The 27,018-nt window shown below is 42.0% G+C and overlaps 1 protein-coding gene across 4 annotated transcripts in view; it reads right to left on the bottom strand.

Annotated features, from left to right (window-relative positions):
- Positions 1–659: 659 nt before the first annotated feature.
- BMX (BMX non-receptor tyrosine kinase) overlaps positions 660–27,018 on the bottom strand; it is a 49,602-nt gene continuing 23,243 nt past the window's right edge. For all 4 annotated transcript variants that reach the window (XM_034999928.1, XM_034999949.1, XM_034999920.1 and 1 more), the window contains exons 8-19: positions 24,862–24,933; positions 24,141–24,194; positions 21,216–21,270; positions 19,957–20,036; positions 17,138–17,265; positions 14,867–14,941; positions 13,911–14,082; positions 10,495–10,711; positions 9,570–9,634; positions 5,753–5,871; positions 3,326–3,483; positions 660–1,106 (exon numbers count right to left, since the gene is read on the bottom strand). In XM_034999928.1, the coding sequence (XP_034855819.1) occupies positions 1,032–1,106; positions 3,326–3,483; positions 5,753–5,871; positions 9,570–9,634; positions 10,495–10,711; positions 13,911–14,082; positions 14,867–14,941; positions 17,138–17,265; positions 19,957–20,036; positions 21,216–21,270; positions 24,141–24,194; positions 24,862–24,933 (1,270 nt within the window). In that variant the 3' untranslated portion in view covers positions 660–1,031. The remainder of the gene's footprint in view (positions 1,107–3,325; positions 3,484–5,752; positions 5,872–9,569; positions 9,635–10,494; positions 10,712–13,910; positions 14,083–14,866; positions 14,942–17,137; positions 17,266–19,956; positions 20,037–21,215; positions 21,271–24,140; positions 24,195–24,861; positions 24,934–27,018) is intronic.

Here is a 27,018-nt window from a genome sequence, read left to right as displayed (position 1 = left end):
CACCCCAGAGCCCCAAACTCAAGGATTGAATATGATTAGAAGGCAGCAATCAATTCTAGAAATAAGACTGTGGTTACACCGTATCCAAATTGATAAGGATTAAAGTTAAAAAAAGGCATCAAGTTTACCTTAGCATCTTTAAGAATTTGCTCTATGTGGAAATATATTTAATATCTTCTTGAATGATACTATTTAATTTTAGTTTTATATTTGCATGGCATACATATATGACCCAAAGAGTCTTTGTTCTAACCTAGAAGTCAAATGAGAGTTGAGTCATTTAGATTGAATTACGGACCACCTAATGCTGCCCCACTGTATAAGCAGGTCCTCTAGGGCAGGGGTGACTGCGAGGAACATCTGGAAGCTTAGTTCCTTAGGAATCTCTGTGTGTGTTTAAGGATTTTATTTGTTTATTTGAGAGGGAGAGGGAAAAAAATGAGCAGAGTGGTGGAGTCAAGGGAGCGGGAGAAGCAGGGAGCCCAACACGGGACTCGATCCCAGGACCCCGAGATCATGACCTGAGTCGAAGGCAGATGCTTAACCTACTGAGCCACCCAGGCGCCCCAGGAGTATATTTTAATGAACTCTCCTTTTGATTTGCATACATGGTAAAGTTTGACAGCATTGAAACACGAAGGCAAATGTCCACATTTTGGTACTTGTTAATAGCATATTTAATTATCAGGATAGTGACAATATAAGGAAAAGAACAAATATCCAACAAAGAATTTTTTAATTCGATGCAATCTTTACAAATGGTACACCCTCTGTCTACCACAATCAGAAAATGTGCTTCTGCTATAGGCTGGGAAGTGTAATACACAGAATTACTAATTTGACCTAAATTTCAAGGAACTCTTTTGTTTCTTGTTCAATTTCGAGATAATACAACAGGCAAACAGCACACAGAACGCTATTAAGAAGAACTAGCTAAATTACATTGTCTGCGTCTTGCTACTTTCCTTAAAAGGAATGAAAATGTTGGCCAGCATTTACATTCGTTCTCATCAGATCTCCTGATTTCTTCTTCAAGGTTTGTCTTTTTCCCGAAGTGGTTCAATGGAAGCTAGGAGTTGCTGAAATGTGGGACGCTTTTCTGGAAGCTAAATAAAAGAAAAACCCAATGGCTTAGTTTATGAAAGTTAGGATTAAAAATAAAATATAGAAGATATGTATACCTCAAAACTAAAGCTAGTGACTGTTTAAGTGTAGAAACACTATGGACATTTCCACTAAAGACAAAACAACTAGAACCCTAAGAATTGGAAAAGAAACAGTAAAAATATCTTTATTTGTGTAAGATATGGTTGTATGCCTGGAAAAACCAGGAGAATGAATGATAGAACCAACCCAAATGATAAGGAATTCAGCAGGAGAGCAGTATGCAAAATTAACATATAAAATCAATAGCCTTCAGGTACATGTACAAGAACCAGCCAGAAGACACAATGGAAGAGAAAACTCCATTTAGAAGAGCAATGACACCAAAATAAAATACAAACAAAAACGTACCTCCCACCCCCAAATGAGGACAGCTTTAAACACTGCTGAAAAATACAAATGTAGACTTATGCACATAGAAAATCATTGCTTGTTCTTGAAGAGGACAAATCAATATCACAAGGATGTCAAATTTCCCTAGTTAAAATATAAACTACAGTCTCCTCCAAAACATGAACAAGTTTGTTTCAAGCTGAACAAATTGATTCTCTAGTTCATGGATTTTTAAAATATGCAGAAATAATACCTGAAATGAATATAACACTGTAGGTTAAGTACACTGGAGCTAAAATTTAAAAAATTTAAAAATTAAACTCAGTTTTAAAAAATGTATGTAAAAATAGCTAGGAAAGGTATAAAAAAAGGTGAACAATGAGGGAGTGCTAGCCTACCTAGGATTAACACATATTATAAAATCTCTATAATTAGAACAATGCAGTGCTAGCACATGAATAGAGACCGGAGAACAGAAGAGGGAGTCCCCAAATAATCCCAAATACATATGGAAATTTCCTATGTTAGGTATTTCGGCACCATTAGATGGTATCTTGCCCCTGGGAATGACATGGTCTTTAAATGATGCTGCAGCAAGCAGGTAGTCAATTAGAAAACGAGATCTTTGGATCCATACTTCATACCGTATACGATAACAAACACAAACTAGATCAGAGATCTAAATGTAAAAGAATGAAACCATAAAAGTACTAGAGGAGAATCTGAGTGAATGCTATCATAATCAGGGTCTGGGGAAACCTATCTAACTTTAACTCAGTTTCCAGAAGTAATAAAAGCAAATATTAATAGAGTCAATCATATTTTTAAAAAAATCTTTTGCATGTCAAAAACTACCATAAATTAAGAGATAAGCGACAAACTGGGAGAAAATATTTACAACTATCACAGATAACATACTAATCTCTTTCATTTATAAAGGGAACTTTAAAATCAAGGTGAGGGAAACAAAAAACTTGATAGAACAAAAGGAAAAGATATGCCATTTAATTCTCAGAAAGAGATACCCGTGCCCTTGAAAGTAAACCTGAATTGTAATGAAAGATGTACATATAAAAGCTGCAGTAAAATGCCATTTCTCATCTATCAGATTGGCAGAAATCCAGGAGCTTGACAATGGTCTGTGTTGGTAAGATGGTTGGAAAATAGGCACATTGATGGAGGGGCAACTCCTGCGGAGGGGATTTGTATGCTCCTTTTTTCATAAGAAAGAAATGGAAACACACACACACACATATGCATTCTCACTTTTGTGCAAAGAAGTATGGGAAAGATAAATTGGAATCTAATGAAAATCGTGAATGTTCTAAAAGTTGTGAAATAGAATATTTTAAAAGTGGGGGACCAAAATGTGCAAAACACTCACTATATGCAGAACCTTCAACTGGGGATTGTCTCTGTGCAGACCCATAGTGTCGTGGTTAAGAGCAGGGACTCGGAGACTAGCCAGCCTACCTCTTACTAGCTGTGTGACCTTGGGCAAGTCACTTAACCTCTCTGGGTCTGTTTCCTCTTAGTTTTGGTCATGCTGGTACCTACTTCATAGTGTGTTGCCTGATGAATAAATGGGTTAATATTTATGAAGTTCTTGGAACAGTGCTGGATGTAAGTTGTTTGTTAAACCGTTAGCACCTACATTGCTCCGTTGCTGGTTTTAAATTACAGACACTTGAGGCAAGGGGCTCGGGGCCGTTGCACCCGCTGTGTAGCAGGTGTTTTCCCTCATAAATGACTCGCCCAGTGGTGTCCTAGGCAACCGCCGTGGATGCACCTGATGCCCCTTCCAGCCCCGCCCCCGCGGGGCACTTGCCTCGTGCCAGCAGCTGTACATGATCTGGTAGATGGTGTCCGATGCCAGTTGGGGCCGGTAGAGTCTGTGGCCCTGGGAGACCTTCACAACCACCTGGGAGTTGTCATACAAGTCATACGGCTGCTTCCCCAGGCTGAACACTTCCCACATCAGGATCCCTGCGCCACACGAAGGGCGAACGGCAGACAAAAAGGAAAGAGAGCCCATGTCAGAAGGTACAGAGTTTGTTGAACAAGCCTCCCACACCAGATCAGGGAGGCCGTGGGGCAGAGCGAGGGATCCCCGGGAGATGAGTCCTAGCAAAAAGGACAGGGTATAGAGGGTGGGACTGTACCATCACTTCTGGAGCCCAGGGTACCCTTCTCCATGTTCCCGGGGACCCGGGTGCCCGTTCTGGTAAACGGGTCAACGGCAAAGGCAGCCGCATCGGAAGCTCCTTGGGGTCAAGATTCTTGGGCTGTTTCAGAGAGGCGGCTGGGGCCTCGTCCACCCGCAGAGTCAACCCCCGGCTCCCACCGGAGGAGTGACTGACTGAGGTCCTCGCCCTTTCTTTCTCTCTGACTTGGCAGTGGTGTGCAACAATTTCGGTGCACCGTGAAATTGCCTTCCTGTGGAAATTTACAGATAAAATCATTGACAACATTCCTCCGTTTTGCCTCGGTGGTTCCTAATACGTTGTGGGTCAGGTGTCCTTTTGAGAACCTGATAAAAACCATTGGCTCTCTCTTCGGAAAGTGAACACACAGCATTTTTGTGCTCGGTTTCTGGATGTTCGTGGTGTCCTGAAGCCCATCCAAGGCCATTGCAGACTCCAGGTTTAAAAACCGGGTTCTGGTCATGGTGGTTGAGGGTGGAAGTGGGGTCAGTTAGATGTGGCCTTTGAGGCTCAGTTCCGCCGCTTAGAGGCTGGGTAAGTTTCTCAGCCCTTCTCGGAGCGGGTTCCCTGTCTATAATAAGCCGATATTTGCACATCATAGAGTTGCTGTGAGGGGAGACGGTCAGAGGGAGAAGCAGGCTCCCCGCTGAGCCGGGAGCCCGATGCGGGGCTCGATCCCAGGACTCTGGGATCATGACCTGAGCCGAAGGCAGACGCTCAACCATCTGAGCCACCCAGGTGCCCAAGCCAGAGAATTTCAACAGTCAGCCAGCTTCGAAGCTTTGGCAAGCCAGAAATATGTAAGAAGGAAGAAAACTATTCTAGAACCGTAAATGAAGCACTAACTTCAAAATTTCTTTGACTTTTAGGGCTACAGATTTTATGTAAAATATTTACAATAAGGCACTATTACAAGTTGCTGGGGCTGTATTTTTTTTTAACAACCTTCTAAAACAACCATCCAAAAGTTCTGTCTTTGGAAGGCTATCCACTTATCTCAAAAGTAATATCATTGCTTCAAATATCTGTGGGGCCCCCTCTTTGAGAATTGCTTTCAGAGGCCCTGGTTCATTTTGAATATCCTCACTGGGGACAAATTACTTAAGAATGGATTTAGTTTTGGGAAATAGCCAGAAAATATCTGGAGCCAACTTCTAGGGCATAGGGTGAGTAATCAAGCTGGGCAATGCCATTTTGGGATCAAAAACAAGCTATAACTCTTGAGTAAGGATACTGATTTTTAAAAGCATCTTTCATAAGGCATATCAACACAAGGAGACTGAAACTAGTTTTGACAAGTAATCAGCCTGAAAGGGTATCAAGTATTCACCACAATGCTATCTTTGTGGTTTTTTTTTTCTTTTTCTGTGTATGTTGCATTATTATTTTTTAAGTGAACGATACTACTTTTCCAAAAGTAATAGTTATTTTAAAAATGTACAAAATCTGACAGAATACAGGAACGCATGGGCATGGCTTGCTCCAATAAAAATTTATGTACAGAAACAGGCCACCAGACTTGGTCCTGAGCCAAGGTTTGCTGACCCCTGATCTAGCGATGAATTTTAATGAGGACCCTAGTTGAAATTAGTATGGGCTAAAGACAGCACTGAGTTGTGTTTGGGGTTTGCACCAGGCATGCCCAGAGGGTTAGTCGCTTCCAAAGGGAATGGTGGTCACGGCTGCTTTCACGCCGAAAGTTCATGACTATATCTCAAGCCCTTCAACGTTTTGGACTTCACGCAAACTCAGCTCTAGTTCTCAACGACTCCTTTAAAACTGTTAGCATTCTTCAGTGGAAGAGTTTTTATCTCCTATGGTTTGATACAAAGGAGCTAGCAGGATGCGGATTTTGTACAATACGAGGCAGACATCCTGATACGGGCCAAGCATAGGTCACCATCATCTTCAATCTCTTATCTTTGGCCATGAAGGTCATTTCGCAAGTGCTCGGGGCTTTTGCTAAAAATGGATGTTGCTGCTCTTGTGGTTTCCTGTTGTGGAAGCGAGCTTACGAAATGGGGCTGGGGCCCGTGTGGCCACATTCTTACCAAACGCCCACACGTCGGACTTGCTGCTGTACTTGAAGTAGTGAAACACCTCTGGGGCTGACCACTTGACCGGAAACTTGGTTCCTACCGAGCTGACGTACTGGTCATCAAGAACATACCTGTGGGGGGAAAACATCAACACAGACCTCAAGTCACTTGGCTGTGCCCTCTGTGGCAGGTTGATTAAGGACACAGAGCCCCGCAGTCTCAGGGGAATGCCTCGGTTTTCTAGATCTTTTGCTCCTTTCAATGTGTAGCTTAGCCCAAGGCTGCTTATGACTTGTAAACCTTAAAAAATTATACCTAACTTTGCCTATACCAAAATCGGAATGCAAAACGTTTGGGAAATATAGAAAAACACAAAAATGTCAAAATCAAATGACTCAATCTCACCCTGAAGATAATTTGTAATTCTGCCATTCAAGATACATCTTTGCTTGTACTTTCCAATCTTTTGTTCTACATATAATATGCACAAAATTGGGTTTCTGTCGTACTGAGGTTTGCTTTTTCCTTTAACAACACAGCAAGAACACTTTCCCCGTGTGGTTACATTTTCTTCTGCGGCATCATGTTTAATGACTGAATAGCATTCCCTCTTGTGGATTAACATCATCTGGTTTCACCTTGTAAATTGCTTCTAATCTGCTGTTATAAACAATGATGAATGACAATATCCTCTGGAGATACCGAGACCATAAAAATATATATTCAAGTATATGCACTATATAATAATGATAAAAATAGAAGCAACCTCAATGTCCACATGTTGAAGAACAATTAAATATGCGATAGCACATTAATGCAGTAGAACAGTAAGTGGCCATTATGAAACAAGATAGCTCTATATTTACCAAAATAAAAAAAATACCCATGGAAAATGGGTGTGTGCAGAAGTAGATATATATAGTGTAATTCCATTAAAAAATATTTTTAATTCCAGTATAGTTAACGTACAGTGTTACATTAGCTTCAGGTGTACAATATAGTGATTTAACACTTCCATATATTAGTGCTCCTCAAGGTAAGTGTACTCTTAATCCCCTTCACCTGTTTCACCATTTTTGTGGGAACAAACAATAAATGTACATATTTGCATATATGATTGGGTATACTTAGAAATGAGGTATGAAAGGACATCTATCAAATGTGTTAGCAGTAGTTACTCCTAGTGCTGAGAATAAGACAAAGGGGTGGGGGCAGATTCTACTTTATATGCTTTGCTATATTTCTTACAATAAGCATATATTATTTCTATAACTAATAGAGGGGAACCCCATATGTTTGCCTAGAAAAAAGCAAATAAATAATGACTCTTAAGAAAAAAGGAAAATGAGGGGTGCCTGGGTAGCTCAGTCGGTTAAGTGCCTGACTCTTGGTTTCGGCTCAGGTTGTGATCTTTATGGGAAAACTTTACACACCAAAAATGTGTTAGAGATATTTACTGTTAAAATGTCAGAAAAATCTGGTTTTGAAAATCATCCTTTGAAATATTAATATTATGTGAATAATATATTAATATTTATTTAATATATGAATATGTTATGAATAGAATAGGAATATTAATAGCAATAATAAATTACACTTTCACAGGATTACATAAAATACCTTCCACACTTCCCTCCTCCAGACCCCCTCAGCTCCTCTAGACACCACAAGACACCCAGAAACTACCCTGGCACTGGGTCCTGTTCATGGCTTAAACCTTCCTTCAAATAAGTCACAGGCTTCTTAATGGTGACACCACAGGACTTCATGAGCAGCAGGGCCTGGTGCATGGCTCCAGGATTCCTTATTCAGAGCAAGACTTTGTGTCTCCCTTTTCCTAAGCTACAAAGAACTTGACGGTATATTCCCTGGATGCTTGCATAACAGCCAATATTCCCACTTGGAGAACAAGGTGGGGATCAGTTTCCCTGTCCTGGGAGCTCTTTCTCTCACACTCAGAGAGCTACGCATCTGGAGTGTTGGCAGAGGGGACTCGGTGTGTGGTGGTCGCAGCGATGGCAAATAGCACACAGCTCAAGGGACATCTTGACAATGTTGAGGTGTCCCAGAAGAGGAGCACTTCCCAATACTGAATTTTGGAGAAGACTTAAAAAGCAGATCCTCCTGGGGCACCTGGCTGGCTCAGTTGGAGGAGCATGGCGAGTCCTGATCTTGGGGTAGTGAGTTTGAGCCTCACATTGGGTGTAGAGCTTACTAAAAAAATACATAAATAAACTTTAAAAACCCAGATCCTCCTATGGTGTTTTAGGGCTATGGATGCTGAATATAGAGCTAGCCTTAGTCAACAACTCTTCAGACCTCTTTGAAAATACACTATTCCTCCTCCAAATTTTGTCAGTTTATGTTGAACTGACACAACTTTATAGCTGTATTTAGTCTCTTGCTCTCTGGATGAAGCTGATCATTTTGAGGGCAGGGACTATCCCATTCATATCAGTGTCTCCCCCAAGGCCTCGGTGTTATGTGGGTACTCAGTAAATGTTTGCTGAGGGTGCCTGGGTGGCTCAGTTGTTAAGCGTCTGCCTTTGGCTCAGGTCATGATCCCAGGGTCCTGGGATGGAGCCCCACATCGAGCTCCCTGCTCGGTGGGAAGCCTGCTTCTCCCTCTCCCGCTCCCCCTGCTTGTGTTCCTGCTCTCGCAATCTCTCTCTCTGTCAAATAAATAAAATCTTAAAAAAAAAAAAAAGTAAATGTTTGCTGAATGCAAAGACCGACGTGTATGTCTTCGTTTCCCATGTAAAACCATGAACGCTAGCTCTGAGGCTTACATAGTAGGAAGATTCAGAATAAAGAAAATTGAAGACTCTTTTAAACCGCTATCATAAAATAATTTCTCTAAATCATAAAGTGGTGATAGACTGCCAGCTAAGAGAATCTCAAAGTCTACTTTCACGCCTTACTTGGTGATAAAGAAAATTTAATGATGTGACAACAAAAGCTTTCCTAGTGTTAATGCTCTGCCTATTTGAATGAATATTAAGAGATAAACAGAGCTAAAGGAGTCTTGATTGAGTTAAGAAAAAATATATAAAACATATTTATCCCAATAATCTGACACATGTTAAAGTGAATATTTATTAATATTTAATATATAATTTATAATTATATATAGTTTTTATGTATAAATTTTTATATGTAAATTTTGTATATAATTGTACACAATCTATAATTGTGATATATGTTATTGATATATATTTTAACATAATTATACATAGTTATATATAATTATACATAATTTATATTATGTAATTTATTAATATTTATTTAAATATAAATTATTTATTAATATTATTCTTTCATGGAATTTGTTTATAAGTTTAAAAAATATTTATCAGAGTTTTGAAAGAAGGAAAAGGGACTTTGGATAATTTCTTTTTTTTTTTTTTAAAGATTATTTATTTATTTATTTGAGAGAGAGAATGAGATAGAGAGAGAGAGAGCACGAGCAGGGGAAGGGTCAGAGGGAGAAGCAGACTCCCTGCCGAGCAGGGAGCCCGATGCGGGACTCGATCCTGGGACTCCAGGATCATGACCTGAGCCGAAGGCAGTCGCTTAACCAACTGAGCCACCCAGGCGCCCCTTGGATAATTTCTGAAGAACAATCCCATCTTCCAGGTGAAGAAATGAGGCAAAACATGTTTCCTAGGTGGTCGGAAGTAGTATGGGGAGGGAATCCAGGTCTCGAACCCCCCAGTGCAGAGCACGTTCCCTATCGCCACGAGGCCCACAATTCTGCTGGCATGTGGATGTGAATGGAAGTCCCTCTTCCACAGCTTGCCCTTTGGGAGCTGAGCTGGAGCTGGCTTACCTTGTCATTCCAAAGTCAGACACTTTCACCGAGAGATCACTGTCTACCAAGCAGTTCCGAGCCGCCTTTGGGGGAAAAGCAAAATTACCAAGTAGTAAAAGTGGCCAAGAATCTCCCCAGATGAGAATCCAAGATCTTCCTTCTCTCTGGCAGAGTACTCACAAAATCTAAGATCGCCTATCAAAACCGCAAATGTTGAGAAGTTGTCTTTTTTCCCTTTGCAATTCTCAATTTTTCAAAATGAAACTGTGCTCCCATCTGTATTTTTACCCAAGCATCCACCCTTGTCAAACAGCATGAAGGGTATTACACATTAAACACAGAACCTCAGCTCGTCAGCAAGAAGGGAAAAGCTATTTCTAGGGGTTCCTTCTCCACCACTGGGGTGCCACGCGTTAACGGGCGCTTTGAAGGCATAAATTCTGGCCTAGCACACACGGCATGTTTGCTGTTCGGCACAAGAAAATCTCTAAAGGTAAATAGCAGTGCATAGTAAGTAGAACGCTCCCCACTCCCAGCCTGAGCCAAAGATACACACAAATTTCATTTCCTCCTGGTTTTGTTTTTCTCAGTGCTGGTATTCATTGACTGCTTTAGCGCTAAGCCCTTCCCGGAGCAAAGGTCAGCTTGGGTTTCATGGTTGTGACACGCACTAAAACGACCAAAGTCTTTCCTTTTTATCTGTTTTCCTCCATACCACAACACAGCTACATAAATCGTGACGGCTTCTTCTTCTCTTTCTGTACCGCAAATATTTTATTTTGAAATTGTGGTTCTTAATACAAAAGTGTCATGTGCTTGGGCAAGTCACAAGGGAGCAAAGCACAAGTGGAGACACCCTCCTTGCCGGCCAAGGGCACCAGCTCTGGAGGCACGGACTGTGTGGAGCCCTTGCTTGCTTTGAGGGGCCCGCGACTTTGCTTACCAAGTCCCTGTGTATAAACTGATGGCTTTCCAAGAAGGCCATGCCTTCACACACATCATAGCACATTTCTAAGAGCTGGGAGGTTTCAAGTCCTTTTCCATGACTCTTCAGGTAATTAAGCAAGCAGCCATTGGTGATATATTCAGTCACTATGTATATAGGGTATTTCTTTGAACACACTCCATAGAATTTCACCAGCTTGGGATGGCTGAGTTTCCTGGAAACCACAAATTTTCAAAGATTAGTACTAAATTTGCACACTCCACTTTCCAGATGTCCCGAACATGAATCACTTGCAGATTTTTGCTGGTTTTAATGTCCCCCATTCTACTTGAACAGAGAAAGAGCGGGAAAAGTTGTGGATTTTATTCTGGGAGCATCAGCCTTTGAAGGCAAAAGGAAAAAAAAAAAAAGCTGCCTCCTGGGTTCGCCTGTCCTACGGAGAATCAGCGAAGCAATGGTCTGTTGTCTCCTAGATCCTGTTTAGTCCCCTGGCATCTAGAGAATTTCCGTGACTGATTTGGAGGAAGCTACACACTAAAGGCAATCACTTCCATTTCACTTTCTCAGTTTTGAAGTCCAAATACTTCGTTCTCAAAAAATAATTGTATCAGAATATGAAGGGTGCAGGAAAAATGAAAATAGTTGCCATGTTACGGAAGTGAGATTACCCGTGATTTTTCTTTCTTTTTTAAAGAAATTCATTTTACATTATTGTTACATTATCTTTCTTTTTCTCTTTTTCTCTTTTTCTCTTCTCTTATTTTAGAGAGAACAAGTAGGGGAGGGGCAGAGGGAGAAGGAGAGAGAGACTCTCAAGCAGACTCCCCATGCAGAGCCCTACACGGGGCTCGATCCCATGACCCCAAGATCACGACCTGAGCTGAAATCATGAGTCCAACGCTTGACTGACTGAGCCAGCCAGTGCCCCACATTATCTTTCAATAATAAATTTAGAAAATAGTAACCACCTGACATAGCCCTTCTGGTAGGTCATGACAGATAGACGCTCTGCTATTATGGTGTTCATCCACTTGTCCGTGTAATTGATCAATTTACAGGCTGATTCTTTAATGTTCTGATGTGTAAAGTAAATTTAAAGCCAACATGTCAATTTTAGAATTTTTTAATGAGCATTTATTAAAGTTATTTTATATAGTTATAGTTAAATAGTTATAATTAATTAAATCATTATTTTCTTCTTACTTTAGGGACAGGCCTTATCAGGTTGCTCAAGGCTATGAGCTCGATTATGCCTCTATCAGCTATTTTAGAGAATGGCCTGGAACTCAGCATTGCTCCCTGCAGAGGGAAGGCTAGTGGTTGGACAAAGATCCCTCACCCAAAAAAAGCTGTTCCTTGAGTAAATTCAGTCACTGACCAGGGGTTACACCGTAAGCCTACAGGAGTTTCTGCTACATTTTTCTGTCCTGCAAAAGGAGGACATTACAGGTCTCCTCCCCAGTTTTATGACAGTATGATTGCCCAAGGCAGGACAGGCTACATAATTTGCAGAGGCCGGTATGAAATGAAAATGCAGGGATCCTTATTTGAGAATTAGTAAGAATTTCAAAATGGTGGGGGCCTGGGTGGCTCAGTCGGTTGAGCATCTGACTCGTGATTTTGGCTCAGGTCCTGAACTCAGGGTCATGAGATCAAGCCCTGTATCAGGCTCCCCGCTCAGAAGGGAGTCTGATTGAGATTCTCTCTCCCTCTCCCTCTGTCCCTCCCCCCCCACTCTCTCTCTCTCTCAAAATAAGTAAATAAGTCTTAAAAGAATTTCAAGCTGTGACATCACAGCAGTAAAGCAAGTGCAGAGCCCTCCTAAGTGTGGGGGCCCTCAAGAACGGTGCAGGTTGCTTGCCCGTGAAACCAGGCTTATGTTCACATAGTACCTCTACTTCCAGACAATTCTGCAATTGTGGTCAAAGCGATTTTTCGGACTCTCCTGGTACCTTTGGTCTTCACAAAAGAATGACTAAGGAAATGGACTGGAATGTCTGCCTGGGTTTGCATCTCTGCTCTCCAACTTTTACTAGCTTGCTGACCTTGGGCCCGTTACTTAACATTTCTCTGCTTCACTTTCCTATAAAACACAGATAACAATGGCACATCCCTCCTAGGCTTCTTAGGAGGATTGAATGCATTAATATTTATAAAGTGCTCAGAGAGATGCCTGTAAGCACTATATAAGTGTTTAAAAAAATTTTAAAGTGCCATTACTCTGCAGCAGGCTAGGATTTGTGATTTCAACTATCTTTGCTCAAAATCCTGCTATGGCATTGTTTTTCATATCATGTTGATTAGTTCCCTAAAGGCAGGATGACCAGCTGTCCCAGTTTGCCTGGGACTGAGGGGTCCCTGGATCACAGGACTTTCATTGCTAAAGCAGGAAAGTCTCAGGCAAACCTGGATGGTCGGTCACCTTTCAAAGTCTGATTCACCATGTTTATAAGAAGAGGTAGAATCATTAAAATAATTCTTTGTACTTACATAGATGAGAGGGGGCCAGAAGAGGGAGAGAGAAAGTGAGCACATGTGAGTGAGCAAGCTGAGAGAAAGAACACATCAGCATTGCGGACTGTGTTTGGAGCTAAGGCCTGTTAGGAAGGGTATCTTCATTTATCAGATGAGGAAAGAAGCGGTGAGAAAGGGATTCTGTCAGACTGTACTGAAGGTACCAGGAAGGAAAAGGATATTGTCCATAGGACACTGGTTTTCAGTATTGCCTTAGTCCTGGTCACTAGAGGCTCCTGCTCTTGGGCATGTGCTCTACAGGGCCCCACTCTGTTCTTCATCCCACCATGCACCTCCCCAAAGGGCAAGGACATGCCTACTCAGAATCCATGCATCTCTTTTTCTTGGTCACCCTTAGGGTACCAGGACTCTGGAATCCCCTGTCCACATAGTCCTGAGCCCTCTTCCAGGACCTGGGTGGGCCCTTCCTGGGCCAGTTCCCCTAAGAGTGAACCACGCTATTGGTGTGTCTACCCGCAACCAAGATCCTTAACTGATACAGAGCTGTTTGTGAGGGACACAGAGGGAGCTTGGATGCACTGAATGCTATGTGTACACATAATTACTGAGCACATTGCAGGACAGAGCAGGGGGTGGGAGGAGAAAGGAGAGGGGTAGAGTTGGTGTGGGAGTGGGGTGACATGGGCCAGAGGCTCGTTTCTCTAAAGACTCTTGAGAATTCTAAACTTGAATATGGCCTCTCAGGTTGTTACGGAGGTATACTTGTCAAAGTAGGAGCATAGAACTGATTTAATGTGTCAGCTTGATTTATAACTTCTAAGTATACCTATGATACATGGGCTCTTGCTCTAGGCCTTGCAAATGTTAGGGACAGACCTGTTAGCATGAATGTCCCTCCACTGTAAGGGCCAAACTGCCATTCCTCAGAAGAAACTTACATCATGGTCTGGGCCTCCTGGAAGAATTCGTCTTCTGACATGGAGCCCTCCTTGATCATCTTAATGGCAACATCATACTGTCCCTTCCACTTGCCCAGATGGACCACTCCAAACTGACCACTTCCCAGCTCCTTCAGGAGGGTAAGCTCTTCTCTTTTCAGTTCCCATATTCCTAATAAGGCAAGATAGACACTCTTTAGGATGAGAATAGAAGGCTTTGGGGCTGACAGCTTCCCAAGTGATATCTTCTCCAATGAGTTTCATATTGACAATATAAAGAACAGCAAGACTTTTTATTTTAAGTTGATCACTTAAAAAGATCCTTAGTGACATGGTCTTATGACCTATTTGACCACACGATAATGCCACCAGGACAATATAGTTCTTGACAAAAGGCTTAGAACGCTCTGCCACCCAGAGGCATCTTAGAAACGTCTGGTGTCAAGACACGCTCGATGCTCTTAGCTTGGTAAAAAAAATCACTAGTGTTTTTTTATAAAGCAAACTAAACTGTGATCTGGGTGGATGTCATGATCCTAAATACACAAGGTTGAAAACAGGCTCCCCTGAGCAAGCACAGAAGCCCGGAAGAAGAAAGGACAGGCAATGGGGTTCTAGAAGCTGATGACTGGGTCTAATAAGAGGCCAAATTGGACAATCTTTTTGGTAAGGCTGAGGAGATTACAGAGTTAGGTCGGGAGGACAAAAAAGATATTTGGGTTTTTTTCCTTAAAATGAACAAACATATTATTGCTGAAGCCTTCCCGGGCACAATCTGAATAGGGACCTTCTTCCTGTCTTCCTTCTTTTTTTTAAGTAAATGTATATATAATATATTTTAAATAAATATATATTACATATTTTATATATATAATAAAAATATAATATATATATATAATTTTTTAACCAGAAATGGATGAGAAATGGAGTTTAAGAGCCCAGATGTACGTCCATACCACTTCCCAAGGACACGGAGATGGGAACCTTGTTGGCCTTGGTCGACACAGGGTGACGGAGTCGTGTGATCATGCCTGCAATGGAACCAGCACCATATCATCACAACATGTCACATCACATGACATCACATGATATCACACCAGGTCACACCTCTGCTTGTGCTCTCTCCAGAGTAGCCGCAAAAGCACAGAGTTCAGGATGTCGTGATGGAGACAGGAGATCCATTCTGGCCCCATTCATCCTGTAGCTGTATTGATTTGCTTGGCTTGACTAATGAGCTCAATGTAAAGCAAAAATTAAAATAGTAAAACAACTTTATGTGATTTTTAAAAATCGATCAAATTAGTTGCTCGATGGAATCTTTCATTTAAAAAATTTTCCCATTTTTGTTCTATCTTTTTGTAGTCCCATATTTAAATACATATACACACAGCACATACATCTGGTTAAAAAAAAAAAACCAAACAGTACAGAAGGGCACAAAATAAAAAGCAAACCACTTGATTTTTAAACATTGAGCCTATTACTAGGTTGCATTAAACGGTCAAGTCATTTTCATTGCTTACATCAAGTTATGATAAAGCTGGATTAAAATAATCAGTATTTATAGTGGTTTGAAAGAACTCATTGAAAAAAATGAAAAATGTTTCTTGCTTAAACGTGTGATATTTTCCAAGTCCTTTTTCTCTCCTTCCTTTTTCTATATATTGCTTTACTTTTTATATGAGTGGTCTCCAAATGTTTTAAATCCCAAACCTTTAATCAGAAAAAAAAAAAAAAAAAAAAGCTCACTCCTCCAAAATGGCTGCTGTATTGATACATTATGTGAATCATAAAATACACTCACAATAGAAAACTTAAGGAGATTTTGAGAAAAATCTGAAGAAAGATTCTAATGTTTTCTTTCTATACCCTGTAGAGTTTCTCGTGCATCCTCTGGAGTGGAATCATTCTACTTGGAGATATTTGTTTATACAATACCTGTTGAGGGTACTTTTGAGGTGCTAGAGGTTAAAATATACAATTGAGGAAATTGGGACAAAGGAAGAACACAAGTAAGGACCAAAATCAAAGCCAGGAGTAAGGCTATTTCCACTATGTGCATGTAATCACGTCAGACAGACTTGCACAAATTTGATGCTGAGCCCACAGATGTTTACTTGCTGTTGGAAATCCGTCCGGGCATTGCCCATAAGCGGCACTCGTCTAGAAAAGGCACTTAGAGGAGATTTCCTTTTTTTAAATTTCTTTTTTTCTAAGCTTATTGAGATGTTATGGCCATATGTAATTTTAAAGGTAAACAGCGTGATGATTTGACAGATGTATATACCGTGAAGTGATCACCACACCAGGTGAGTTCCCGCTTCCATTGGAAGGGATTTCTATATACAATTTCACGGGTCAATTAGGCAAAATCTAAAGAGTAATAGTACCCAGTGTTGGTGAGGATGAAGGAGATTGCTGTTGGCGGGAGTGCATGTCTCTGAAAAGCATTTGAAAATGTCTACGTTTTAAATCTTCTTAACATTATCTTAGAAATTCCACTTCTAGGGAATCTGGCTACAGAAACACTCATACAGAGCCACGTGCACAGACCCGTGCACAGAAACATCGATTGTAAAGTGAAAATACTGTATGCGATCCAACTGCTAATCAATACAGGGTTAGGTGAATAAATTATGGAGCATTCTACAATAGAATTCTATGTAGCTCCTAAATAGACCGTGAGCTATATGTATTTGTGTGGAAAGACCACTAAGACATGTTGAATGTAGAAAGCAAGCTGAAAAGTAGTATGTGTGGAATGATCTCATCTCGGTAAAAATATAATGTGCATACATACACATATATAATTCATTAATATATATAATAAATAAGTGTTAGTATCAGCACAGGAAAAAATTCTGTCAGGATAGACACCAACTTGTCCGTGGAGGTTCTCTCTCTCCAATGGTAAACAATTCTATAATGTGTGAATTTTGTAATCAACTTATTTCTATGGGCAGAAAAAGACTGCAAATATTTTTATGAAGAGAATCTCTACTTCCAAGTCACTCAGCTTACTCCATTTTTCTGGCATTTTAGAGCATATAGTATTATATTCCAGGAAACGTAGGCTAAAAAACACAGCAGATGTGTGGCTTGAGAGCATTTTTATTCTGATTTTCATGGTTCCCGATAATATTAGGAATATTAGGAGGATTGGTAGTATCCAAGAAAATTGCTATTTATCAACAAGGACCCATAAAAGAAAAACTGAAATAAATTACCTGCTGAATTGTGTTGATGATAGTGAATAAGCTTTGGAATAGAATCAAAACAGTAGTTTTCTGCCAGGTACAATTTGTTCTCAGCATTTGTATGCACATGGTAATGCTTGACAGTTCCTTTTTTATCACTAGTAAGGAAGACAGAATGTTAGATTTTTTTTTAAAGATTTATTTATTTGAGAGAGAGAGGGAGCAGGGGGAAGGGCAGAGGGAGAAGGGGAGAGAGAATTCTGAAGCAGACTTCCCGCTGAGCACAGAGCCCAACATGGGGCTTGATTCCCCCCAGGACCCTGAGATCATGACTGAGTCGAAATCAAGAGTTGGATGCTTAACCAACTGAGCCACCCAGGTGCCCCTAAAATGTTTTTAATTATTGATTGAAGCTTGATTCAACAATGGTTAAATAATAATTTAGATGCATTTGCAAATTTTGGAGAGGGAAGGCAGAGAGGGTTTCTCAGTCTTGACAGCTGATGTTTTTCTAGAGCTACCCATGACAATTGGTAATTATGGAAGAGGGCTCCTCTCTGAACTCAGCGTCACCTTTGTGCACGTACAGAATTCATGTACAATAAAATTCCAACTTTCTGCACTGTTCCTCCCTTAGCCAGTCTAAAACTAGAATCTTCCTTTGATGATTGAGAGCTGTGCAGTTCTTCAAGATCATTATTCTGAACACCAATTCTCTTTTAGGATAATAATGAATATTAAAATGTGGGAGACAAAGGTGATTAGGCTGTGGGTGTTTCACCCAGAGCAGGGGTGGGAGGCTCTTTGGGGAGTGGAGCATGCAAGATGAAATGGGTGGGGATGTCCTTTAATTCCTCACATGAACTTGTACCTTTTCCACATAAAGCATATTTTCCCCGTTGCTCTCCTTTTGGAAGATAGTGGTGAATTGATGCACATCGATTTGGGCTAATCAGAAATAATATGCCTGTGTCCGATTTTAGGGTATGGCCTAGCAGTCAAGAACTGGGCTTTGCGTCCTCGTCTTCTGCTTGCTAGCTAACCTCATTTGGTTGTTACAGAGATCGGATGCGCTTTTATATCTAGCAATTCGCACTATGCTTGGTGCATAAGAAACTATTGATAAGTTGTCGTCGCTGTAATAACAGCCTAGTTAAAATTGCAACTATAAAAAGGGAAAGGCGTGTCTTCTTGTTGCAAATGGCTACTTTGCTCTTGGTCTTAGTATGAAATTCATTCAAGCCTGTTGATGATGTTTCATAAAAGAAGGCTTCCATAGTCATGAATGTGGATTATTTTCACTTGACTCCTTATCTATTTGCTGTTTTTTTCTACCTGGCCGCCTTCAAAAATAAACCTGGTGTCAAGGATCTTGACTAGGAAGACTTCTGCTAGCAGCTTTGGCTGAAACTGCAGGGCCAGAGGGTCACAGAGCTCTTAATATTCAGTGAAGCAAATCTTTTCCCCTGGTTCTTACTGGGTTGGCTTTAGCCAGCATCTAGGTGTGCAACCTGGTCCATGAGATGCACCGGGGAGGTGGCTTCCTGCATTGGAAAATGCCAGGTCACTGCTTAGGGCACATCCTAGTCTCTCAAACTGGAGGTAGATACTCCATAAAAACATTTCTCAAAATAAAATAACCTTTTAATCACTCGTTATTACCAAAAAACCTATAGGTGCCAAGGGCAGGGTATACATGGGGGCAGCAGAAATATATATATATATATATATTCAAATGGTGCTAGTCAAGATTTGGCCAGATTGTTATCTCAGAACCCTGGGGGTCTCGACGTAGACGCAGGAGTGCGGTTGAAGGAACACGAACTCCGCTGTGGAAGGCCCAACTTCAAGTCGGTCACTTATTAACGTGGTGGGTGGGTCTTCGTGAGCGCTTGTGGAACCCCAAACCTCTCATCTGTAAAATGGTGCCAGTGAAAGCAGCTTTCCTGTTTGCTTCACAGAATGATTAGAAGGAACAAAAGAGCTAACAGCCAATGGGACAGTGGCTTGTAAAACTCTGGCAGAGGATCCTGATGTCGGTGTCGGTGACGGTGACTTGCAGGTGGTGACTGGGGGTGTCGTATGAGCCTGGGTGTTGGGACAGGGGAGTGGAGCGCCTAGATTCGCTCCTTCACAATAACAACAACTATCGTAGTAATCGCTATTCATGTATTAAGCGCTTACTCTGTGTCGGGCACTGTTGTGATCCACCACGTGAATTAACTCACTTCATCCATAGAACATAATAGTCATTGTTATTTTGTCTTTTCAAATGGGGAAGCCGAGGCACAGAGGTTAAGAAACTTGCTCAGGGTCCGAAAGCCTTGAAATGGTGGAGTCGGGAGTTGGACCCCGAGGTGCAGCTTCACCACCCAAAGAGGACAGCACCCCGGAAAGGAGCTATCTGGGGAACACAGATACACTGATTCAACTTTCTGCTAGCCCTGCCCCTAATGGAGAGACTGACTAAAAACCAGACACTGGGGAAGGTTCCTCAACTCACCAGGTGGCTCGGGCCGAGAGTGGACAGACTCCATTGCGCTTTTTCTCTCTTTCTAGGCTTCGGACCAAGTCAAGGGGAACAACCCCAGATTCCCTTAACAAGTGTTTACTGAGGCGTGCTGTGCGCTGGGCACTTCGCTGTCGCCTGGGATGGGCAAAAGAGGCTCCCCCAGAGAACGAGCGCTCAGAGTCGGGGCTGGGTGGGCAAGGTTGCATTCGATAGAAATCCTTTGAGCCAAAACGCCGGAGTTTAAAGATGGTGTCTTATCCCCAAATGTGACTAAATGGCCAACGTATTCAAAGAACATACACACAAGATAAAAGAGAGAAATCCATGTCATACTTACTTCATAGCCTTGCTAAATAAGGACACTGTGTACATTCCCACCTGGCGGGAATTTCTAACCATAAATGCACCTTCTTTTCCCTGGAAAGGAAGGAAAGAGTGGAAGGAATGGAAAACATTTTCATTATTCTTGAAAACTATTTTTCCTGGTAGGTGGTAGGGAAATGGATCTTTTCGATCGACTTTAAATGTCATTGACGGCCCAGATCACCCAACAACTGGCACAGAAGGGGACCCACGGTTCAGCTTTCCTCCTTTTCTCTCTCAGTTCCTTGAGAGACCTACCCTGTGCTTTGACTCTCCGTCTCCACTTAGTTTTTAACCCTCTCTGATAATGTTCTCTGTTTTGTGTTTGTGGAAACCTGATATTTTAACCTTTCAGAAATAACACTTAAAACCACCTATCACCATGGAATAGAATACCTCGGAAGGTATTAGAAAGCCAAAGACGCAGAACAAATCATTTGTTAAAGTTTCATGCTCAACTTGTCTTTCTTTATGGCTTGTGCTAATTCCAAGCAGATCCAGATTCAGAAAGAGCAGACAATAAGCTATGAATGTGACAACATTGACGAGATACCGGGTTAGGTGGTGACGTCATCACGTTCTCACTAGTACCCCTCAAAGGAATCCCTGGTGTGTTTTACTAGGTCGAACTGTATCACAGCATCAGTTTGGCAGTTGGAAAGAGTTTGCGTCTGTTAATTCCGTGCCAATTTGGTAACAAAATCAGGTAGAGGTATTCCCTATTACACCTGCCGTCCTCCGGTTTAGGTGCTCCTGGGCAGGGACAGAGTTGAGCTAGGCTGTTAGATAGATGGCCCCCAGTCAATCATGTCTCTGTATTCTTGCCCTGGGCAGTCCCCTCCCACACTGAGTCCGGGCTAGGCCAGCAGACTTGCTTTGGCTAATAGGGCATCAGCAGGCCTGACAAAAGCCTTGGGATCGCTGGGCTGTGAGGAAGCCCACGTCAGCCACACAGAGCAGAACCATGGCACCCTGTGGACAGAATGGCGAGAACTCCTAAATCTTGTTTCAAACTGCCAAATTTGGAAGTGGTTTATTACCCAGCAGGAGATAATGAAAAACCGAGGAAGTGGCTACATGCGAAGGGCCTGGTAACCCAGGGGCTGGACTGCAGCCTCTATGACCACTTGCCTGTATAATTAGCCATCCGGTTTCTATGAGAAGTAAGGGCATTGCCCTCTGGGCCCAAGGAGAAAGATCCTTAAAGGCTACTTTAAAGACTAGATAATTTACCTTTTGTCTCAGTAACTGCTCCGATTGGGCCCTGGAGATGTTACCTGCAAACCAGCTACAAGGAGAAAGAATCGCATATTTGCGAGTTAATAATTTGTAACCGCGTGCCTGATCACTCCACTTTCTACCCCGTACAATGAGGCATCAGCTTCGATCAGGGATTTCCCAACCTGACTGCTCTAGAGAATCCCCCCAGGGGCTTTTCAAAACTACGGATTCGCGAGTCTACACCACCTCCGTATGATTCTGTTTTCCCGCGGGCTAGCACTTAAAAACCTTTGGCCTCTTTCGGGCAGGCCCGTGAGTTCTATGTGTCACTGTTTCAAGCGAGAGCCGGAGATGAGACGAATGAAAGAATATTCCAATGGGAAAGTTGGGGTTGCCTGTCTTTCAACCCTATATTTTTCTTTTAATAATCTGATAGAAGCACACCTTATAGCATCTATTTTCAAAGCAAATGCTTTTCTAATGAATATTTTTTTATTTGCAGGATAGCAGTAGATAAGCCTCTATGGCTATAGTAAGCCAGTAACAGGTACGGCAACCTGAGAAAGAGATGATGTGGGGCAGCCAGGCATGATCTTTAAATATTACCTTTTTCTCTAAGTGAGCCAAGAGCATCACATCTTACTTTCTGTGTAGAGCTCAACAGGCTCCAGAGTTGTTTCTCACGTGAGATCAACAGTGTCTGCAGTCTTTTGGCTTTGGCTAGAATGTCATACTAGGGAAATGAACAGGGTGTGAGGTGGGATGGAGCATGGGTTTGGGGGCTTACGAGGACCCTCTGGCTAGAGGATAACACCCGAAGAGGAAAAAAGAACCCGAGGGCGAGGATGTATTAGGTGGGGCGGGGGGCGTGTCAGCTGGTGGGCAGGCCAGTGGAGTGGAAAGAGCCACCAGCCAGCTTGGAGGTCTGAATTCTAGACGTAACTTCCTAGTGAGTAGCTGTATGGCTCTGGACAAACCACTTGGCCTTTTTTGACCTTGGAATTACCCATCTGCAAAATGAGGATGAGGGTTGAATGTAAGTTTAAAAGTCTCTTCTAGTTCTACCCTTATAGATATGATATAATTAATACTTGAGGTATGAACTGATCATCTTCTTCTGAGTTAATATTTTAAGCTAATCACAGCTAATCAAAAGACTCCTCAGGGAATACGAACCAGAATACATGCCTATGGGAGAGAGAAGAAAGAGATGATCGGGAATAAGGACAGAGGCGTGGAGAAGCAAGGTGGGATTGTGAATAAACCCCTCCCCCCAACACACACACACACACACACACACACACACTTTACTTGAGATCTGGCTCTGTTTGTTTTAAAAAAGATTTCAGCATGTCATCGCCAGAGGACCAGATTCTTAAGCCTGCTCCTAAGGTATGATTTTCCATCTAAACTTCAGTGCCTTAGCCTTCAATAGAACACAGTAGAAATCTTCATGAAGTTCTGCCCCACCAAACAAATGCTTCGGTGCCACTGAGAGAGGTAGAAGCTGGGGGCACCGAGCGTGGTGCGAGAGGCTAAGCCCCGGATCACGCAGCCCTCTGCTCCCAATTGCCCTTCGGCACCTCTTTGACTTGGAAGAGGGCAGGTCTCTCCTGGTGTTTCCCCAGTGCACACCTCTCAGGCACCATTTGAATTTAGAAATGATGGAGATAGAGATCGTCCACATGGTCAGATCTGGGCTTTCCAAATCGAAGAGAGACTTCCAATTCATTGAAATGCTCGAGATTAACATCCACAATTAGAGGTTCATTGCCATGGGTTTAAGTCTTTGTCATCCGTCAAAGTGCTATTATCTTTGGATAATTTTGGTGCTGGTGTTTCTCAGCGTTTATGTCTTAGTTTGAATTATTCTATCAGAGGCTTTCCTGAGGGTGGATACTGGGGAAGAAGATAGGGATCACGGGGAGCTAGATGGTGGTGAAAAAGCCATGCTGTGGAGGGGCGGGGCCTACAGCACGTCTTCCCCGATGTGGCGGGAACGCCTAGGGCCACGTTGGCTTAGAGGTAAGACAAAGAGTCGAAACCGTGACATGTACTTTCTAAAACCTCTCACTGTACCTAGAGCCAATATATCAGTGACCACACTCATAGAAAAATAGAACTGAAAAGATGTATAATCTCAGTGTTCAAGTGAGTTGGCCACCATTGGGGAGCAGGTGTCCGGGAGATGCAGTCTGCCCTATCACTCCCACCTCTCCTTAATGCCAACTTTAAATAAAGTTCCGGAGACTTATTTGTCCCTATTTGTAGAAGGATACAGTCTTAGATTTTGGAAAGGACCTTAAGGGCCCCTTAGGCCAACCTGTCTTAGTATAATTGGGGTGATCCTACATTTTTATTCACCCAGAAGAGTCCAATTCATGCCTGATGTCCAGGTGTAATATTTAATAGTGCACTCTTTCTCTTTCTAAAATATCCTAATCTGGATGTTAAATGATAAGGCTGCCCTAGAAATAGGACTCTCCCAACATAAATGCGGTCAAGTTCAAGTCTGTTGCGCTACCTTGTTGCTGTATCATAAATAACTTCAAAAACGGGACTAATAAGTGCTAATAAGAGCCTTCAAAGGTCACCCTGTCCAGAGACCTCCAGGGCAGAAATACTCGGCAGAAATGTCATATGCTGCATCTACGAAGACAAAGTCAAGTGAAGGGGACACCAGGTATATGATAAATCCGATGAATATGTACAGCCAGTTTAGATAATCCAGACTGAGGAAAAATATTTCCCTTAGTAACAACCCAGCTCATTATCACCCGTCATCCAGATAAATGGCCCAGCACCTCATATGAGTTTCCCCAAGTAAATACAGCCTCCCAAGCAAGTCTGAGACATCTGCTCTAATGCCTTTGGGGAAGAATGGAATAGAAACATCTATGTTAGTTTTAGAGGAACACAGAAGACTTTCAGACTCACTCATAGTCATCCAGGTTTTCCTCTTCTTCAGATGAACTTGACTCGGGGAATCCCCTTAAGAAGAGAGGAAACGACATGAATGCAAAAAACCACCAAGAAATAATGCAATTACCTAGCAGTGCAAGGTCGAATCCCACCCTGTTTTCACCCCCACAAATAAAATTTAGACTGTCAGGGTTCCCTCTTTGCACCTGGGAAGGTATCGGCTAAGTGAAGAGAGAATCACTCAAAAGTCGAGTTCATGCCCAGTTTAATGAGAAAATGGCTCTTTGCTACAGGAGGCCCCCAGGAACGTGGATTTGTTTGACTCTTTTGGAAGAGCAGGCTCATGAAATAGATGAATACCTTCGGGAGCAGCTGTAGTAGGAGGTTAAAAAAAAAATTCAGGTTGTGTATAGAGCAATTCTTAGAGAAGAGTAACTCGACTTGAGGTGGTTCTTCCTCCTGCTAGAGCTGCCCGAGCCAGGTATATTACTGTTCGTGCTAACACCAGTGCATATCCTGAATGATGGACGGGAAATATCAGTGCGAGGAATACTGTAACCCACAAGTCATCGATTCAGACCAACTGAAGGGTTCAGAGAGGCAAACTACGTGAATTTTTTTGGTTCGTTTTTACCTTAAACATGAAGTCTAGATGCAAAATGATTGCAAATGTGGTTAGTTTTCCTGCAAATGGAAGCAAATCCTAGACGTAAAGGAGTATCTGCATTTGATTTACCATGACATCTTTGAGGTGCTGTGATTTGCAACAGTCCTTTCCCTTTGGTTGCTGGTTGCAAAGTCTTCATTGCTGCGACAAAAAGATACATTTTTGTAAACTTATGTTTATTTATAAATGTGAAAGGAGAAAAATAGTTCTGTTAGGTATCTTTTAGCTTCATTTAACATTTTGACCATCGTATTTCACTTGGTTTGGGAATTTCAGCTAATGAGTCCTTTTCACATTTTCATCCTTGCAGGGACCCCAATAACCAGAGGCAGCTTGACAGTGTTCCTAAACAAAAGAGAAGTGTGAATAGAAAAGTTGGATGAATAGATCATCTTGACTCCTGATTTTTTTGTCGCTATGCAAGCATTCGGTCACTTATATATTTTAACATGTTATTTCCCTCTTGGCTGTTGCAATTGCAATGAAAAGTCTGGAAAATACTGAACTTTTAACTCCACGTGGGGTTAAGGGATCCTCAAGGTCTTCATCACCCCCTGCCACCCGTCATTTTCCCTCTTCCGTTTTGGGTGGTAGGCAGAGCATGAGGAAGTGCCTACCTCTCCAAGTCCAAAGGCTGTTTTGCTTGGAATGTAGGACCTATTTCCTGCTCGCCTTCCTATCTCAGGCCCTTTTTCAAAACCACCCTTCATAGCAACAAGCTTCCTTAACAAGGAAATGCTTCTCTGACTCCATTTCAAGGAATGACTGGAGAAAGCCCTCAGCGCTACCTTCTGAAGAGCCTTGCTCACTAGCATGGCTTTTTTACTTCATCTCTGCAAAAGAAAATTCTTATTTTAAAACGCTAAGCAATTTATTTAGCTTTTATGTTTTTTTTTAAGAACACACAGGGAATGCCCATCAGTGGTGCAGCTCTTAGGTTTATCCATATGATGGAACACTATCTAGACATTCAGAATAATCATGTAGCTTGCACAACATTGTAAATGTCCCTAACACCTCTCAACTGTACGCTTAAAAATTACTAAGATGGCAAAACGTATGCTATGTTTTACCACCATTCAATATTTTTTCCACATTAAAACTGAAGTGTAGCCTCATGTACTTAAATGGGAAAAAATGTCCAAGATGTGAAGTGAAGACAGAGAGTGGCACAGAAGAGTACGTGGTGAGAACCTGATTTTTTAATTCTCTACACGTGGTATTGTGTGCATAGAAAATAACGTGTGCATAGTTCTAGAAGAATGTACCCTGGATATTCTGCAATACTTGAATGCTTTAATGGAAGCATGCTGTTATTTTACTACTCAGAAAAAATTAAAAAGCAGTTCAAGTAAGGATAGTTGATAAAAAGTATTATCTCCTTATGTGAGCTGAGACTCATGACTGCATTTTTAAAAATCAGTCCACAAAGATCTTTTAGCAATCATCATCATTCACTCACTGATGTAATGCTACTCAGGCTAAGAAGTGATTCATCGGTTCTTTGTTCAGATAACTAGCTTTCTCGAGTTCTAGGGAAGAATCCAAGGTCAGGACTGAATCTTGGGTGCAAAATCTAAGGGGGTGTCAGAAAAACTCAGTAGTCAAGGTAAATAACGTGTTAATGATATTTTTAAAATAAAAATTAATGCAAAAAATCCAAGATGAAAAAAAGTCAGTATTTTCAATAAATATAGGATTTATGGGGCGCCTGGGTGGCTCAGTCAGTTGGGCGACTGCCTTCGGCTCAGGTCATGTTCCCAGGGTCCTGGGATCGAGCCCCACATCGGGCTCCCTGCTCCGCGGGAAGCCTGCTTCTCCCTCCCCCACTCCCCTTGCTTGTGTTCCCTCTCTCGCTGTGTCTCTCTCTCTCAAATAAATAAATAAAATCTTAAAAAAACCCAGATAGGATCTAGCCATTCAGGCATTGGTGGTTGTACTCCCCGCCCCCCCCATGAATTAATAGTGCTGACTACTTATTTGAATACTGATCAGTTTCACTGCACGTTTCCCTCAATGAATCCCTGGGGCTTCCGGTAGAGAGCGGGCCCCGGCACAAAGCTGACATGACACTCGCTCTCCTAGGACCTGCGTCTATCGATGGTCTCCTTCCACAAGAACCCTGGGTTGCAGCAAATAAATGTGACATGTCCCCTGAGGGGCCAGGTACAGATGAATACACTTGGACTCTAGCTCCACTTTGAAATGAAAAGCACCACAGTTTGT

Source organism: Mirounga leonina, unplaced genomic scaffold, assembly GCF_011800145.1.
Source record: "Mirounga leonina isolate KUSES-001 unplaced genomic scaffold, KU_Mleo_1.0 Mir_101595, whole genome shotgun sequence".
Lineage (NCBI taxonomy): Eukaryota > Metazoa > Chordata > Mammalia > Carnivora > Phocidae > Mirounga > Mirounga leonina.
This window is presented reverse-complemented; position numbering and strand designations above follow the sequence as displayed.